Here is an 18,992-nt window from a genome sequence, read left to right on the forward strand (position 1 = left end):
GCAAATTACTGACCTCTCATCATTTTAAGTGGGGGAACTTGCACAATCGGTGGCTGACTAAATACTTTTTTGCCCCACTGTACCTGCATGAGATGCGGGTTGTAAAAACTCTTGTTTCTCTTTGACCTAAAGGATCATACATGTGGGTTGAGAGTGTTGTTTCTTAGAAGTCTCTTGTAATAATTGCCGGAGGTATTGTGAAAATGAAGTATAATGAATATATGGTACTAATGAATCCATCAAGACCCCAAGGTGAGGGAAAGGGAGGGGAGGTGCGGTGGATGACCTGCTGTGAAACTCCTGAGCTCAAAGAAGCCATAGGTATATCTATAGAGGTATAGTTGACAGAGGAAGAGTGTGAAATAAATAAATTAGGAAGCTTTAATAAAGAAAATGGACTGAAGGCCTGCTGTTTTGATGCTATAGGAATAGAGATCAGGGGATGGGAGAAAGTGGAATAAACATCAAAATCGCCCTTAACAGATTTATTTCACGGTATGAATTTCATTGGAGGGGAGGGCAAATCAACCACCTGAGACACTGAGGCAGTTTTTGGTACAGAAGCACATGATCAGCAACCTTCATAGCCTCCTGAGCGATTATGGGGAAATTCTCTCTGGAGATAAAAAAAAATGTGGTTTATGCCAAACAGGTGGATGATATATGTAGGGGAGACTGGGGCCCGTTTGAGAGTGCGTTTTTCAACAACACCTATATCCGTTCGGCGGAGTCGTGTACTTTAGTGGTACAGTGGTACACCCACTTTAAGGAGCATTGATCATCATGGGTTTGCAGGTTAATCCGGGGTGGTCGGTCGGTCAGCGGAGGAGGAGGGAGAGGGGGTGGATAGAGCGACTAAACACTTGTGTTCTGTTAGGCCTGAATGTACCCATATGAGATGTGGATTGTACTTTTTTTCTTCTTGAATTAAAGGACCACATATACAGTATTAGAAATTAGAAAATATATTCCTTTTTTAAAATTTTTACAGTTCAGTAAGTTACTTTTTTTTTTTTAAACGTTTAAGCAGGATTTTACCTTACCACCGTCCAAAGACATGCAGCTTGTGGGGATAGGTTAATTGATTAATCCAAATTGTCACTAGGTGTGAATGTGCGAGTGAATGTGAGTGTGAATGGTTGTCTGTCCCTGTGTGTTAGCCCTGCGACAGACTGGCGACCTGTCCAGGGTGTACCCCGCCTTTCGCCCTATGACAGCTGGGATAGGCTCCAGCGCCCCCCGCGACCCTGAAAAGGATAAGCGGAAGCGAATGGATGGATGGATGGATATACAGTATGGGTGAAAGGGGTTGCTTTTTAGTTGTCTCTTGTATTGGTTGCCTGAGGTATTGTGATTATGATATATAATGAATATGTGACACTAATGAATCCATCAGGACCCAGAGGGGGAGGGATGGGAGATGGAGTGGATGACCTGCTGTGATACTCCAGGAGCCAAGATTGGAGGACCTGCCCGTATATTGGTGGTTTGTCTGTTCTTAATCTTTGTTCTGACCTAAATAAAGGCATAGGTTACATCCATGTGATGTATGGTTAATAGACTAAGAGTGTGAAATAAACAAAGGAAGCTTCAAAAAAAGAAAACTGACTGAAGGCCTACTGTTTCGGTGCCACAGGAGCAGAGATGAGGAGATGTGAAAAACCACCACAAGTGCTTCATGTGAGAAAGTGAAATAAACACCAAGAGAGCCCTGAACAGACTTATTTCATGTGTATGAATCTACCAAAAAAAAAAACAAATTAATTAAAAGGTTAAGGATGTGAGAGCTGTTGTGAGAAATCCTAGTAAACACAGGCTCCCTCCACAGAAACTGCATGGCATTTGGCTGACAAATAGAGTTTAAATACTAACAGTATGTTGTTATATTCGGTGATTTACTAATCACATGAGTTTGGAAATTGCAATTTTTAATGAAAAAAATAAAAAAATAAAAAACTAAAATCAAGAAGTTCAAGAAATCTGTGGCTGAATCGCCTCCAGAGAGTGTTGGGGGGGAAAAAAAGGGGGGGGGGGGGGATGAACAATATCAGTAATACACAAGAATGGTATGCACAAAAGATGACGAAGAAGAGGAGGAGAATGGTGGTAGAAGGAAGAAGAGGAACCAAGGGGTAACAGGATGCTACAGCCAAACCCTTAGACCGTGCACCGAAGTTTTAAAGAAATACAAACTGAGCCACAATTTCTAAACACCTAACCATAACCTAACTGTAACCCTGACACTAAAACCACATTTTGAGTCTCAAAATTCTCTTCAAACTTGTGGGGACCAGGATTTTGGTCCCCACAACGACTGTTGGTCCCCACAAGTATGTCTAAACAGGTACAAACACACACACAAAAGAATTATTATTTTTTCACCTGTTTACTGAAACATTCCAATTATAGTTATAATGGACATGGACAGTGTAGACTCTCAGCTTTCATTTGAGGGTATCCACATTCGAATTGGATTGATCATTTAGGAGCTTCTGCTCCTTAACATGTGCCACCTTCTTTTTATAAGGGATCACAAGTAATTGGACACTGGACTGAAAAAAAATTCCCTTCTTTCATGAGAAAGAAAGAAAGCACTGGTGAACTTCAGTAACGCAAAAAGACCTGGATGAAGACCCGTGACTGTGTGAAAAATTGATGACACCCTAAACCTAATACCTGGTTGGGCCACCCTCAGCAACAACACCTTTTTAAAAAAAAATAATAACAATAAAATTAAATTAAAAAAACAGCCCTGTGGAGGAATTTTGGCCAACTCGTCTTTGCAGAATTCAGCCACATTGGAAGGTTTTCGCACATGAACCACCTTTTTAAGATCATGCCACAGGATCTCAGTCGGATTCGGGTCAGGACTTTGACTAGGCCACTCCAAAGTCTGCATTTTGTTGTTCTTAAACCATTCAGAGGTGAACTTGCTGGTGTGTTTTGGATCATTCCATTTGTGGATAATGGCTCTCACTGTGGTTCGCTGGAGTCCCTAGGCTTTAGACATGGCTTTATAACTTACTTCATTTCTCACTTATTCCTGAGTTTCCGTGGATCGCAACATGATGTCTGGCTTTTGAGGATATTTTGACCTACTCCACTTTGTCAGGCAGGCTCTATTTAAGTGATTTCTTGATTGAGAACAGCTGTGGCAGTAATCAGGCCTGGGTGTGGCTAGAGAAACTGAACTCAGTTTTCCGAGATGTGATACAATATTTTTTTCCCCTTAATAATAAGAAGCGGCATTTTGTGTCTCCTTTGTGTGTGTATATATAGTTTCTTTTGTTTGTTTGGGGTTTTTTGTTTTTTTGTTTTTTAAAGGGAAAAGCAGGACCTACCTGCACTTGTTGAGCCAATTCCAGCTGTGAGTACAGAACGACACATAATCTTGGCAGCATATTTCAGGAACTGAGACTTCCCTGTACCTGGGTCACCAACCAGCAACATATGACACTCGCCTAGAAGGAGCAAATCATGAATACACACATTTCACAGAGGGCCATTTGTAAAACACAAAAAACAACATAGAGGCACTGATTTGTCAGAGTTTACATTCTGTCACAAGACAGTCACAATTTTAATTTTCATGAAGCTATTTAAAGGGCCCGAAAAAGCAACATGGGTCTGTCCTCCTGTGGGCTGACCATCTCTGTGGCCCCTCCTGTGGGTGGTGAGCCCACAGGTGGCCTCAAAATCTCATCATTGCTTTTTGAGGATGATGTGATTCTCTTGACTTCATCAGGTGAGGAACTTCAAGCTCACACTGGAGCAGTATGCAGCCAAGTGTGAAGCGGCGAGAATGCGAGTTAGCAACTCCAAGTCTAAGTTCTCAGTCGGCAAAGGGTGGAGTGCTGATTCCAGGACACGGATGAGTTATTGCCCCAAGTGGAGGAGTTCAAGTATCTGTTGTTCACGAGTGAGAGGACAGGGGAGTGCGAGAGTGACAGACTGATTGGAGAGGTGTCTGCAGTGATACGGATGCTATGCCAATCGGTTGTAGACAAGAGAGACCTGAGCATAAAACGAAAGTGGTCCATTTACCAGTCAACCTATGTTCCTACACTCTTGTTGCAAGCTCTGGGGAGTGACCAAAAGAATGAGGTTCCAGACACAAGCAGTAGAAATGAGTTTACTGCAAAGCGTAGCGGGGCTCTCCCCTGGAGGTAGGGTGAGGGACTCAAAAGGAGGTGGTTCTTCTGACATCTGACTAGGATACCTCATGGACTTCTCCTAGGTGAAGTATTCCGGTTGTCTTACCAGGAGAAGGCCCAGGAGGAGGAGGTGGCTGGGGTAAGGGAAGTTTCAGTTTTTCTGCTCCAGCCACGACCAGAACCCAGATGAGCAGCAGAAATTTGATTGATGGTTGGTTCAAAAGAAAATGAACTGCAAAGGGCCAGATTCCACTTCAAAGGCACAGCTTAGAAATGTTTTGGGTTTTTTTTTAAGTTTATTTACTGGTTTGTAGGAGTCATTCTTTGCAGATACTTAAGAATATTAATATGTATTATTTAAAAATTTAAAAAAGAAAAATTGCATACCCCTAATTTTGGTCCCAGAAGAATCTATTCTCTGAACTCCCCCAGCCAAGACCATGGCCACTGCCAGTTTAATTACATACATGCCAAAAACCTGTGGACACAGGCTCAATAAGATATGGTTCCTACCTACAAATAAGAGAGAGGGAAACAAAATAAATGGATATAGAGCAAGATACACAAATATAATAGTCTTACACAGTAAATTATACATACCAGCTATAGGATTATGTTTGTAGCTATTCCAGAATTCTTCAAATTCTTCCTGAGCATCCTTTACAAGCTGTCCAGCAGCAGCCTGCTGGTTGTTTACCTCTATATTGTTAGCTTTGAGGACCAACTCCACATCACAAAGTGCACCATCATAAAAGGTTTTCCAGCGCAGACACATCACTCCATAAACAGTGACATCATCTCCTGGGAGCATACAGTCCAAAAGCCAATACATGAGATTAATTATTAAAATTTTATTTTCAGTTCTGATTTTGGCAAAGTAATCATAATACAACTACCTTTGTTGCATCGTTTTTCACTACAAACATCTATTAAGAGTTAGAAAACATACATTTCCAGCACTGATGTGGATTTCCAGTGACAAACTTATGTTTGCTTTGCTACTCATTTTAAACTCAACTTGCCTTGAGCCACAAACTGTAAGCTATCAGGAGAAGCGTATCTGGACAGTTCTTACACATTAATGTTTCTTACCAGATTTACAACTGTCGACGAGGTCATTCTCCAGAACTACCAGTAAAGAACGAGGAATACTGCCCACTGAAAGTTTCTGCACCTGTTGTAAGATGGGTACAATTCGATAAAAATGACATTTTACGCACTCAGCATGTGAAGTTTTAACAACATAACTTAACGCTTTAACTATGTTTAGAAATTTTTAAAATCAATACATAAATTAATTAAATAAAATCAAGAAGCTCATGTTTAAAAGCCTAACCTGCTCTTGAATTTTGATCTCCTGGTAATCCCTGCAAGCAGCAGGTTCAGATCCTTCAGACAGACAAGTGAATTTATATGAGTTACAGCTATCGGGGTTAGGGCAGGCTACGGGTGGGACAAACGTGTAGAATTGCTCAAATTCTGCCTGCACTGTGAAAATATGACGACACTTTGTGCACATGTAATCACGCTCATATTCCAGAACCTACGAGAGGAGGAAAAAGACACGGCTGTCAGTAAAACTCAAAGAAACCAAAGTGGATCTGCGTAAGGCTCTGCTCCTTGTCCAAACACCACCTCAACGTTTACAAAGTGACTTTTTGTGTCTCGTTGAATTTTTAACTTGCATTCAATTTTTTAATCGAATAACTGTTTCAACAGTTAAGCTTAACTGTAGAAGGCTTGTTTGACATTAAGAAACATTTACACATAACTAACAATGGTCATGAATAAGAATAAAAACTGGAAGTTGTCTGTAGGGAGGTGTGGTTTTGGCTAAGCTGCAGAGGAGGCATGGAGCAGTGGGTTTAGGGTGGGACGTCAGGGGAGGCTAACCCACACAGCTGTTCTCAATCACTTTTTTTTTTTTTTTTTTTTGCCTGTCCCGTTTGGCTCTTTTGCCATCAGAATTATTGTCTAAAGGCAAAGAAAGATGCCCAACGGATTTACTTTACCAAATTGACCATCCCAGCCTTGCCGTAATGGTCCATTTGATTCACCTTTTATTGTTTATTTTATTTTCACTTGCTGAATACAGGACAAATTTGATTGGGGGAAAGAAGGGGAGAAAGAAAGAGGGAAAGAGAAACAGCTGAGAAGAGGGACGACGGGGGAGAAGGGCAAAAACCAAAAACCAACAGAATGGGCAGAAAAAAAATTTAAAAAAATGCATATATCAATCACCTGGATCACCTGTTGAGAAAGAAAAAAGAAAACAAGCAGAAGAGAACAAGAGTAATAGAATAAACAGCATCACAATGATATATGGGAATATGACAGTAAATACTAAATATTAAACATTATTGTGCAGCACGTAAGATCGACAGAACACAGTGTGCTTTGAGGTAGGAGCCAAAAAGGGTGTAGTTTGTGGGTGTGATCACCCGTGTGTACACCTGTGAGCATGGACGCGCTTGTTTTTTTTTTTAAAAAGGTTCCTTCATGTAATGATCTGCTAGAGGGTGTGGGGGGGCCACTGCCCCGTCCTCCAGGGCATGAAGCAGGTATGGAGGAGATCAAAACTCCAGACATCCAGAGGCCCCCAGAACACAAGAGACCAAGGAAGACCGACAGAGGGGCAGCCGCGCCACTGTCCCAGAAAGAGCTGAGGAGAGTCCCAGATGAGGGCTCACTCAGCAGCCGCGGAGCAGAAGCCAGGGGGGGTTGCAGTGACGCGCCCGTGAGCTCCGCCGGCAGCCAGCCGTGCCTGAGTGACCGAGCCCCAGGCCGAGAGGCCGGGGGCACCCCACCTCCGAAGTGGCCCGAGCGAGCCCCAGGCTCCAGGCCCCGATAACCGGCCGCCAAGGAGTGAGCCGGTGTGTACCTGGACGCCCATCCCCGGACACAAAGAACCACCAACGCACCGACACCTGAGGGAGTCCGCCACTGGCAGGGGAAGTGGTGGTGGGTGGAGATAGGCCTCCAAACCTTGGAGGGCCTGAGATGTCCCCCAGAGAGGTGGCGTCTGATACCCAACCTGACATATAGACACAGACATACAGGCACACAGAGATACAAACATCCATTCCCACCCTCATGCTCTCATATGCACTTACTCCACACTCAACCAACGTGGAGACAGACATAAAGAGACGCTGTACACACGATCACACTCCCCAAGCATACTCTACGAACCGGGTCTAGGTACCCTTGCCCCTGGAGGGGGGAACTGCACCCAGACCCAGGTGGTGTTACCCTTTTCCCTGCGGTGGGGAGAGGCAGACCGCCCCGACTCCGCAACAGCAGGGAGGCCCCACACTCCAGACCGCAGTCGGACGGCCAACTCCTCCTCCTAGCCCCCCCGCTCCAGCAGGCCGCAGAGAACGGGGGTGTTCTCAATCACCTGATCATGCCTTCCCCATTTCAGTAGGATGCCGGGACCTGACGGGAGGACAGCTGGGAAGTTGTACAAACCAAAAAGTGTGCTGTATGTATAATATCAATCGACTTGCAATGCTGTGTGCTTCGGGTCTTTTTGTCACAATGATGCCGAAACCCAGTCATGGGATGATGGACCGCAACCTATTCGGCTGGTGGAAGTGCTGGCGAAGATGGTGGTGGAGCTAGCCGCTATGCATCAGTAGCAGGCTGCAATGCATCATCTGCAGAGCAGCACCTGATGGTTCATCTAACCCTTTTCCCCTCTACAGACACCATCCTCCACTCACCGGGAGCCGCTGGGGCAGGAGTGTTGAGTGCGGGGGGGGGGGGCCAGGACACGTCTGCTGGGAGCGCCCACAGACGTGTGAGATAGATGTTCCATTTTGCTGGCCCTCCAACACCCTCCTTCGGTCTAAGAGGTACGTACAGCATAACGGTAAGGTGCGAAGGGGGTACATGCCAGTCTATGGTGGATATGGGTTGCATGCACACCCTGGTCTACCAAATCCTTGGTGGACACTGACCCCCTGTTAGGGCAGTGTGTGGGGATGCATTCACAACCAGTAATGATGTGTAGTGTCTGCATTGCACTAAGCGGTGACGTGGGGTCATCGAACACTGACTCTGGCCTGGAGGAGACGGCAGGGCCTTCTTGTGATGCCTCATCAGCTAAAGAAATTCCCTCCATGGAAGACTTCCCACTAAAGCAGTCTTATGATGACACTATATGCTAGGTCTTTGACCAAGTGATAAAAAAATGATGGTCACATGTTGCACCCTGACCTACCCAAAAAAGACGGGTTGTATCAACTGGGTCCTTTCACAAATATTTAATTCAAATATTGACACGATGTGTGGGCGTCTAAATCTCTACTCCACTATTAACTGGTGGCTTATATGTATACTGCTCATGTTTTTTGCAGTGTTGGAAGCAGCATTCCATTTAATTGAATAGCACATGTACATATATGAAATGCTGTTACCTTGGCAATACTGGTACGTATTACAGTACCAGTTACAGACAAAAAGTGTCCTACATCTCTAGTCCTAGGAATTGTATCTCTTGTTAGCTCTGGGCACACTGGCAGACCTGGACACAGGAGAAAAAAAAAGTTATGTGAAGTGACTCAAACAAGCAACAGTGAAGAGCAGCAACGCTCGAAAACCCTCAAATGTGGCTGTATTACAACAATTCTGCAAAGATGAGTGGGCCAAAATTCATCTACAGTGGTGTAAAAGACTCATTACCAGTCGACACAAATGCCTGATTGTAGTTGTTGTTGCTAAGGGGGGTGACCCCGAAACGGTCACAGTAGATGGCTGTCTCCCTGAGCCTGGTTCCACAGACAAGGGGCCTGAAAGCTGAAGGCTCTAACTCCCATACTGCTTTTAAACTGGACATGAAACGCTACAAGTATAAAGGGTAATTTACACCCTGGAGCACTGCACTGAAAAACTGATACTGATGTAACACTGTCTGTGAAGCTGGATTTAAGAGAGAAATGCTGATAGAACATGTTTAGTGCCATCTTGTGTCAGTACAAAACATGACGTGACCAGCTTGGTTGGTTGTGGTCAATAGACTTTAGTCTAACATTACTTTATGTTAGCTAACTAGTGACAGAGCCGATAACTCAGGTGGCTCCTTATTTTTAGTCTTATTTTCTACTAAGAGGGGGTCAATTTTGTACTACCATTGGCTGTAGCAATGAGTTTTATCTTAGGAAACCAAGGATCTACTGTCCACTTTCACTGCTTGTCTCTTAAGCAGTCAATAGTTCTTTGTTGTTTGGCTAGCTGCACTAAAATGGGAGAATATAGCTGTTAGCCGTAATGTTCAGATTTATAAAACTAGGTACACCATATAGGAGATGCAAAAACTAAGTGCAAGCACATAAACACTAGATCAGGCGTCTCCAACTCCAGTCCTCGAGAGATACTGGCCGGCAGCTTTTATATGCATCCTTGTTCCGACACACCTGAATCAAATGAATGGCTCGTTACCAGGCCTTTACCAAACTTGATGGCATGCTGAAGAGGTAATTCAGCCATTTGATTGATTCAGCTGTGTTGGAGTAGGGATGCATCTAAAAGCTGCAGACAGTAGCTCTCAAGGACTGGAGTTGGACACCCCTGCATTAGATATATACATAATTCCAGTTTTGGTTATTTGGACAGCTTTACTGATATAACTGTGGGGACTTGGACTTAGAGCTTAAGGCAACAACTAACGTACAGCTGCACGCTGAAATCTGGGAACTAAGGTTAAAAACATTTTGAGTGTCATTCTCTAATATATTTTTCTTTGTGACGGCATAACCATGTTTCCAATAGTTGGAATTCTGTTTCCAAGTTGGGATTCTGTGTAAAATTTTGATCTCTGCCAAGAAGGTTATATTTTCAGTACCATTTGCTCCATGTGTGCCTCTGTGAATACAACAGCTCAAAAGGTTTTGAATGAATTCGAATAAAAGTTTGCAGGAGTACAGAGTGGGGTCATTGCGTTAAAATGTAGCTTGCATTTACCAGCGTCTTCAAGGTCAATTATTAGTCGAAAAAGTAATGTGCCGAATAAAGATTTGAAATAACTGACTTCTCCTTCACAATCAAACTGATCTAAATGTCAAAGTGATAATAAGCCTATATTGGACTCTCAGATTCTTACTGCCACTGTTTGCATTGACAACATATAAACTATTAGAAAATGATATTTGGGGATTCAAGGTCAAATAGGGTCAAACTGGCAATATTTAGAAAATCATATGAGAATTCTAAATATCACATTATAGTTTTCAACTAAATACATCACATTTGACCTCACCTTTACATTTCAGAAACAAAAGGAACATATACAAACTAAAATTGGAAGTTAATACTCCCCAGAGAGATTGAGCTACCAAGGCAGAGGTTTGTACTCAGAGTGCTTCTTGTTTTTAATATAACATTAACATGAAATATTTTATATTAATATAAACTTTAATTTAATTTGAATGCACCTGCTAAACTATCAAACTGGGAAATTGTATTGTTATCTTTATTAAAATGTACACATCTGATTAAGCACTCAAACTCTTTATGCAGACAAAGAAAGGCAACTATTCCTAGTTAATTAAAATAACAGTTTATCCAGTTAAATATTTTAAAAATCAGACTGATATAAAGGCTTTTTCTTAGCTTCCTGAAAAATACAATAACAAACTTGGTCACCATCTTTAAAAAAAAAAAAACTGCTTTTGAAACTATGTGCTGCTTTCGTAGAGAGTGACCGGATCTATAGCATAGATTTATAACTCAGTTTATTTAGGCTTGACAGCATTTTGGTTGACATAGACACACAATCCAAATTGAGAGCTGTAACTAGTATAACTGCATGACTAACCTGTGATGCGAGCATGAAGAGTGTGGACCAATCTCTGGTCTTGTTTTCTTTGCCCTTCATTATGTTTGAGTGAGCCGTCGTCTGTTACCGCTTTGGCTTTTCTGTTTAATACTTTATCAAATATAGCCAGGATATCAGTGGGATATGCATTGAAATAGTCCCCAATCTGTGGGAAGACAGTACAATAACCATGACATTAGTGCAAATCCACATTAAATAATGAAGTGTAAGTACGTCAAAATAATAAATGAGTGTTTGGATAAGAAATACTTAGAGGCTAAATATTCAAGAAAGAAAAACAATGTTTCAAAATGAACTGCTCACTGGATTCCAATTTAGAAAATTCCTTTTTAATAGTTTAACTGCATCTGTTAAAAATATATAAATAAACATTTTAAGAAAATTTTTCTTAAAATGCAAAAATTAAAAAAACCCAAGTACAGACATGTCAGCTAAGCCATAAAATAAGATACTTTTTTGTCTTTTTACCAGATGGAGCATCATTGTTGAGAAACAAATCTGATCATGTGGGCCTGATCATTTTGTTAACATATTACTGTTCGTTCTATTAAAGACGAAAGGATGAGATCGCAGGTACGAGTGGCGTAAATGAGATTTCTCTGAGGGTTGGATGGATCCTTTACCGATACGGTGAGGAGTTCAGTCATTGGGGAGGGGCTCAGAGTACAGCCACTGCTCCTCCACATTAAAAGGAGCCACATGAGGCAGTTGCCTCCTGGGTAAGCTGTTCCAGCTGGACATGTCCTACCAGAGGAAGGTAGGACAGGGAGAGGGAGGTTTGGGCTTCCCTGTTTGGCCTGCTGACTTCAAATAAGCAGAAGAAAATGAATAGATGATTTATCGTTTTGTTACTCAAGCTGTCTGCCCTAATCTTAGTATATCACGTTTGCAATTTATTTTAATAATCTGGTGCCAAAAAGCAGCACTCCCCGCCACCCCAAAATAAGTTTTTTTTGTTTGTTTTTTTAAACTATGCTATCAGTTTTCAATTGATTGCAATATCCTCTAACTATACATAGTAAAATATCTTTGTATAGTCAATTGAAAATTAATTAATTTTAACATATTTAATTTCACTTTGGTCCACTGTAAAACCATATCTCCTTTATTAAGATATGGGATAGTAGCATTTAATGTTTAAATTTATCCAGTTTAAACAGCAATATAATAATTAACTAATAAGTAACCACTCTGTGCCCTAAGTCCCAAAAGGATTAATCTCTTGTCTCATGTTCGACGGTGTTCCTAGGGATGATTTTTGTGTATAAAAAGATTAATGAACTGAAGAAGACCCCTTTTATATGAGCGTTCACAGAGGCTAACCCAGAAAGCCCGGCTTAACAGAAAAAAAAGTATCCCCACCGTCAATATACCCTAACTAAGACAAATAAAACTTTGATGTGAAACATTTAAAAGTGACAAATATGCAGAAAAGGAAGAAATCAGGAAGCAAATAGTTTTTCCACATGCCATTTGTTGATGGCATGATGAACTATACTCACAAATAGTGTTTTCTGGCAGTGTTCCTAAGCACATGCTGACAGTGCAGGGCCACCTGATGGCCTAAAGATCACAAGCTTCCAGACTTGTCACACAAAGACTTCTCCTGCTCCTCAGAATTATTTGATATTATGTACTGTATTATAAGGAGATATAAAAAGTCTATATTCCATAATTTGTAGACATAGTGTTTGGCGGATGAATGGTGAAACCCTGCTCATGTTTATTTCTGAGAAACATTAGCTCTCCAAGCTCTTTTCAAACCTAATCATGTTACTGACCTGTTGCCAATGAATCAAATTAGTTGCAAAATGTTTCTATGATTGCTTCACTTTAGTATCATTTACTTTTCCAGCCTTTTTTTCTACAGTTCCCAACTTAAAATGTTAAATTTGGTCAGTTTAAACATTTGATATGTTTTTGAGGTGCTTTTGTGAATAAATGTGGGTTTGAGATTTAGAAATCATTGCCTTCTGTGTTATTTAAACTTTACACTCCAATGCCCATCATTTTAGGAACCGGGATTATAATAATACTATTCTGAGTTTAACCATGACACATGACTTTTTTTTTCTTTTTTTAAACAGACATACAAATCTCAAGGAGCTTACTTTATCTATATCCCAAACACAGAAACCTGTGTTAACATTACCTCCATATTGGCCTCAAACAATGTCATGGCATTAACCACTAGAGGGCGATGAGTGTCTTCATTATCTTCAGTCTCTTCAATAAGTTGAAGAATGTCATTGTGATGATGATCTGTCAGATAGGTTTCAAACACCCGATCAATCAGTGCCTCCTGTTCCGGGCTTATCAACATGATGCAACAATTTGAATCCCTGCAAGAACATAAACAATGAAACTGACGTTTATAAAGACTAATGTTACAAACACGTTGTGTGCTGGTCTTAAACATCATTTTAAATATTCCATATCCATGTGCATTCACAGTTAAAGATCTCTCTTTATGCGTGGTCATCAGTCAAACAAAGATGTTAAGCTGCTGGCTAGCTGCACACAAAAGACATGGAATACAAACGTGGACAGGTCTATTGGCAGCAGAGTGGCCCACTCTCAATATTAATATTAATATTAAAAACCCGTAACGTTAGAAAATATGATTAGGTTAAACACATAATTGCAACACAGCTATTGCACATTTAAAGAAGCCGTGTGGGAGAGAGGAAACAAAATTCAAATGCAATACTGCTCTATTAGAAGTTATCACCTTTGTTCTAACTGCCTAAAACTGCGCGACAAAGCAACAAATAATGTTCCCATGTCTTCCCGGTGCTCATCAGGCAAAGACAGAGATTTTAACTATAGACACTCCTACTGTCTACCCGAGAGTTACAAAAGGCACTTCTTTGTAATTGGATTAGTACACGTCAGTCACATTGATTTCAAACAAAAATACCACTTTACATGTCATCTATTAGCGTAAACACCCTGCATACTAAAAGTTGTATAACAAGTTTCTCCCGCTGATAATTACGTTCATATCCTGTCTCGCTGTAATAATGTAAAGGCTCACATACCGTTTGTCAGACACACGAACATTTTCTAATAAGAAACCCACTTGTACAGCCACAGCGACTTGTGCTGCGCGGGCTTACAGCTGTCTTCTTCTACGTCTAAACTGGCTTCTGCTTCTTCTTCTTGTTTGTAAACGGTTGGCAAACAACAAAAGAGTTTGTCATTGCCGCCAACTGGTATGGAGTGTGTATCGGCACATTCTCATGCAGGAGCTTGGAACGGTGTGTATGGAGGGCTACAAGTGCCAAAAGGATATAAATAAATAATTACACAGTTAATTTAATATTTCATTTATTAATAATGAAGGTAGAAAATAATAATTCATTAAATATTGATTTATTTCATTTGAAACATTAAATAAATGTGTTTATTTGTAATTTCCATAAAATATTGACATATTTAGTTCAAACATTTTGACACTCCTGGCGCTGATGCAGTGTTCATGAATTTCAACCTTGCTCATCAAAGTAACAAGGCGGGGTCAATGCCGATTTGTTTAGTGGGCATTTCTCAATACCCAAAGCTCATTTGGACTTAATGGAACCCAGACTGTCAGTAATCTTTTAAAATACTACTGTTTTTGTGTCAGCAAATACACTTCTGATATTTTTTTTCTAGGCAACAATTTTGTGATGTAAACTTCAACCATCTGGGCAATCAGTCGAAATGAACCCTATATGCAAAAGTGCTTTGGTATTTTCGGAGATGTTGTTCCCGATGTTTCTTCCCACTAGTCTAACAGCCAGCTTTATGGTTGGAGCAGACAACACCCAGGTCCCTGCACACAAACCCTTGCTGACCCTCACCTCTTGAAGACTAAACAGGGAACTCAGAAACATAGACTGCTAATGAACCTTAAATCGTGATCATAATGCATAACAATCACAAAAACACAAGAAACTCAAAATGCTGCGACCAAGACAAAGAACCATGAGAAAGTGTGCAACATATTGAGAGATGTTCTGCTTGTTCCTAAATTAAAATCAGAATAAGAATAACCTTATGTGTTAGGTTTGTATTTTACTTTTTCATAATCTACCCCCAAGTCAAAAACATACAAAAAAGTACACTTTACATAGAAGTTATAATGTATTATATACATAATTGTACCCGTCCAGTGGTTAATTTCATAACCACGTGGCAGCAGGGATTTCGCAGCACAAGCCTAACCCCAAGACTCTCTAATTCCCTCCCTGGTCACCCCTACATCACAGCCTAATGTGAGTAAGAATGATCAGAGTGCTAAAACAGAGCTTTTCTTTATTTCCTCATAATAAAGCATTTTTATTCAGAAACAAAGATAAATCAAAATAAGTTTGATCAATATATAAATGAGAAATTTAGGTTGAGTAGTGAAAATGATTGTCTGTGAAAACTAATATCTAAGCAATGAGTTTATCATACACATAATCCTAAATTAGAGAAATAATGTTAACTGTTACACAGAGCCTGGTGTAGCCCCATTTTTCTTGTGGTAAAGAAAGATGGGTTTTGTTAGGATTAAATAAAGCTGTTTTTAATTATTTTTATACATTGCTATGTGCTCATTAAAGAGTTGGCACTCCATGAAATGAGGGTCAAAAGCTTAATTCAGCTCTATGACTGAATTGAATTATCATGACTGTCATGTAGAAGTGCAGAGGGTTTTGCAAAACATTGTCACAGACAGCCAGGGGCCAGCACGAGAGGTTCGGATCCAAAAGCAGACACCATGAGCTCAGCTGCATTTTACACAAGTGATTTATTAAAGGGTGACAGTGAAAAACAAAACACCCTAATCCTCAGTGAACTAACCTAGTTCAGTTCAATTCAATACTTTATTGTCCCGCCAGGGGAAATTACACTCAACAAAAATATAAACGCAACACCTTTGTTACTGCTCCCATTCCCCATGGGATGGACGTAGAGACCTAAAATTCATTCCAGATACACAATATAACCATCCTTCCCAAACAGTGGTCACAAATCAGTCCAAATGTGTGGTAGTGGGCACATCTGCTATATTGAGATAATCCATCCCACCTCACAGGTGTGCCACATCAGGATGCTGATCTGACATCATGAGTAGTGCACAGGTGTACCTCAGACTGCCCACAACAAAAGGCCACCCTGGAATGTGCAGTTTTGTCTCACAGCAAAATGCTACAGATGCCACAAGCAATGAGGGAGCGTGCAATTGGCATGCTGACAGCAGGAATGTCAACCAGATCTGTCGCCCGTGCATTGAATCTTCATTTCTCAACCATAAGCCGTCTCCACAGGCGTTTCAGAGAATATGGCAGCACATCCAACCGGCCTCACAACCGCAGACCTCGTGTAACCACACCAGCCCAGGACCTCCACATCCAGCAGGTTCACCTCCAAGATCGTCTGAGACCAGCCACCCAGACAGCTGCTGGAACAATTGGTTTGCACAACCAAACAATTTCTGCACAAACTGTCAGAAACCGTCTCAGGGACGCTCAACTGCATGCCCGTCGTCCTCATCGGGGTCTTGACCTGACTCCAGCTCGTCGCCGTAACAGACTTGTGTGGGCAAATGCTCACATTCGATGGCGTCTGGCACGTTGGAGAGGTGTGCGCTTCACGGATGAATCATGGTTCACATTGTTCAGGGCAGATGGCAGCTGAGAATGTCCCAGTTCTTGCATGGCCAGCATACTCACCGGACATGTCACCCATTGAGCATGTTCGGGATGTGCTTGACCGGCGTATACGACAGCGTGTACCAGTTCCCACGAATATCCAACAACCTCGCACAGCCATTGAAGTGGAGTGGACCAACATTCCACAGGCCACAATTGACAATCTGATAGACTCCATGCGACGATGTGTTGCACTGCAGGAGGCAAATGGTGGTCACACCAGATACTGACCGGTTCTGGGTCCCCAGACCCCCAATAGCGCAAAAAACTGCACATTCCAGGGTGGCCTTTTGTTGTGGGCAGTCTGAGGTACACCTGTGCACTACTCATGATGTCAGATCAGCATCCTGATGTGGCACACCTGTGAGGTGGGATGGATTATCTCAATATAGCAGATGTGCCCACTACCACACATTTGGACTGATTTGTGACCACTGTTTGGGAGGGATGGTTATATTGTGTATCTGGAATGAATTTTAGGTCTCTACGTCCATCCCATGGGGAATGGGAGCAGTAACAAAAGTGTTGCGTTTATATTTTTGTTGAGTGTAGTTTAGCTGCAAGGGCAACAATAAGAGTAAACAAAACAATAATAAAAAGGTACAAGACAGTTATTTGCCATTAAGGAGACGGGTTGCAGTGGGGATAAGGGAAATATGGAGTCTTTTGGTATTCCTCACAGGTACTCTAAAACGACGACCAGAGGTCAAACTCATTGTAAAGTGGATGGTTAAAACAATTAATAGAATAAGCCTTTCCCAGCACGTGCTTGTTATAAATGGCCAAAAATCCATCTTGCAAACGCCTTGAGAGTTTGCTGGGAGTTTTTACCAAAAGTCCCAACCAATTCTTGTTCTTCAGAGTCCTGTTACCAAACCAGGCAGCGATACAGAAAGAAAACATATTTAGTAAAACTTTTGTAAAACAAGGACAACATAATAATAATAATAATGGATTGGATTTATATAGCGCTTTTCAAGGCACCCAAAGCGCTTTACAATACCACTATTCATTCACTCTCACATTCATACACTGGTGGAGGCAGCTACAGTTGTAGCCACAGCTGCCCTGGGGCAGACTGACAGAAGCGAGACTGCCATATCTGGCCATTTCAGATAAGACATTAAAAGATCTCATTTTTGATAAAAAGAACAGACTTTGCTGAACTTTTTTGGTACTGGCATCAGCATGAGGTTTAAAACACAGTTTGTGGTCAAGAACAACCCACAGATACTTGTAACTCTCCACAATCCCAATATCAGCAGTTTTAATGATAGTAGGTGATGGGCTATAAGAAGACTCCCTAAAATCAATAATCATGTCTTTTGTTTTTGACACATTTAATGAAAGGAATGCCTTATCACACCAAGCAGCAAAATCTTCTGCAACCGGCCCATGGACTGTCTCGTTTCAATCGTTCTGGCCAACGACGTTGAGGTCAAACAACGTGCGACTGCTCTTAAGTGTCAGTCTGAGGTCCAAGCTGAGCATCTTACTTACTGAGCATCTTATAGAGAGCAGGTTCGATTCTTTCAAGGTTACTGCTGAATTCCACAAGGGGCTCCACAGGGGCTCTGGTCTGGTGTTTTTATGAACCACACAGGCCCGGTCAAGCACAGTGGATCCAGCAGGGGAGATAACTGCACCTTCTGGTGCTAATGTATCTTCGGAGATTATCTTACAACTGTCGTGGCTTGTGTTTAGGACAGAGTGCAGGGGATAAAGTTCGATGGATTGTTATAGACAGTCAGAATGCAGACATTTTATGTTTGCAAGAGACAGGGTTGTCCAAACAGGACTTGGGAAAACTCAATTGCCTTAATGCAAGATTTTGGGAGTGGGGGGAATCAACAACTGATCCCAGCACAACTATAGTCAGAAGCACAATACCAGAAGGGGTTGCTGTTCTCTGGGACAAAAAATAGACCCTGTGATAAAGCCCATTAGATTGGATGTAGACTGGTGTATTGGTATACAATATACACAGAATAATAATAGCTTTATTATTCTTAATGTTTTTACTCCCTATGAATCTTTTGAAAATGAGGAGGAATACCTCAGTAGTCTGGCTTTTATTAATGCATTTATTCAAGATAATGATACTTACAGTATATATGTTGTGGGTGATTTTAATGCCACTCAGACATCAGTTCTCGGTTTGCTAACCACTTAATCCATTTCTGTGAAGATAATAATCTTATCCTTTCTATCAAATTGTTACTGCCTCCAGATAGCTACATATACATAAGTGAAGCCTGGCATAGTACATCATGGCTGGACCATTGTATCTGTATAGCTGATGTACATGCAACTTTA

General features: G+C 41.4%; 1 protein-coding gene across 2 annotated transcripts in view; it reads right to left on the bottom strand.

The window, feature by feature from the left end:
- mcm9 (minichromosome maintenance 9 homologous recombination repair factor) overlaps positions 1-14,142 on the bottom strand; it is a 32,556-nt gene extending 18,414 nt beyond the window's left edge. The window contains exons 1-9 of one of the 2 annotated variants that reach the window (XM_085246534.1): positions 14,034-14,142; positions 13,145-13,334; positions 10,972-11,137; positions 8,576-8,682; positions 5,491-5,697; positions 5,247-5,328; positions 4,755-4,955; positions 4,542-4,667; positions 3,342-3,461 (exon numbers count right to left, since the gene is read on the bottom strand). In XM_085246534.1, the coding sequence (XP_085102660.1) occupies positions 3,342-3,461; positions 4,542-4,667; positions 4,755-4,955; positions 5,247-5,328; positions 5,491-5,697; positions 8,576-8,682; positions 10,972-11,137; positions 13,145-13,315 (1,180 nt within the window). In that variant the 5' untranslated portion in view covers positions 13,316-13,334; positions 14,034-14,142. Of the gene's footprint in view, positions 1-3,341; positions 3,462-4,541; positions 4,668-4,754; positions 4,956-5,246; positions 5,329-5,490; positions 5,698-8,575; positions 8,683-10,971; positions 11,138-11,615; positions 11,797-13,144; positions 13,335-14,033 lie in introns of those variants that run through there. The other variant, XM_085246535.1, reaches the window with a different exon arrangement.
- Positions 14,143-18,992: the final 4,850 nt, after the last annotated feature.

The sequence above is a fragment of the Mchenga conophoros genome, linkage group LG15 (genome assembly GCF_057382185.1).
Source record: "Mchenga conophoros isolate Kocher_MC1m ecotype Shallow Benthic linkage group LG15, M_conophoros_male_GT1.1, whole genome shotgun sequence".
Taxonomy (NCBI): Eukaryota; Metazoa; Chordata; class Actinopteri; order Cichliformes; family Cichlidae; genus Mchenga; species Mchenga conophoros.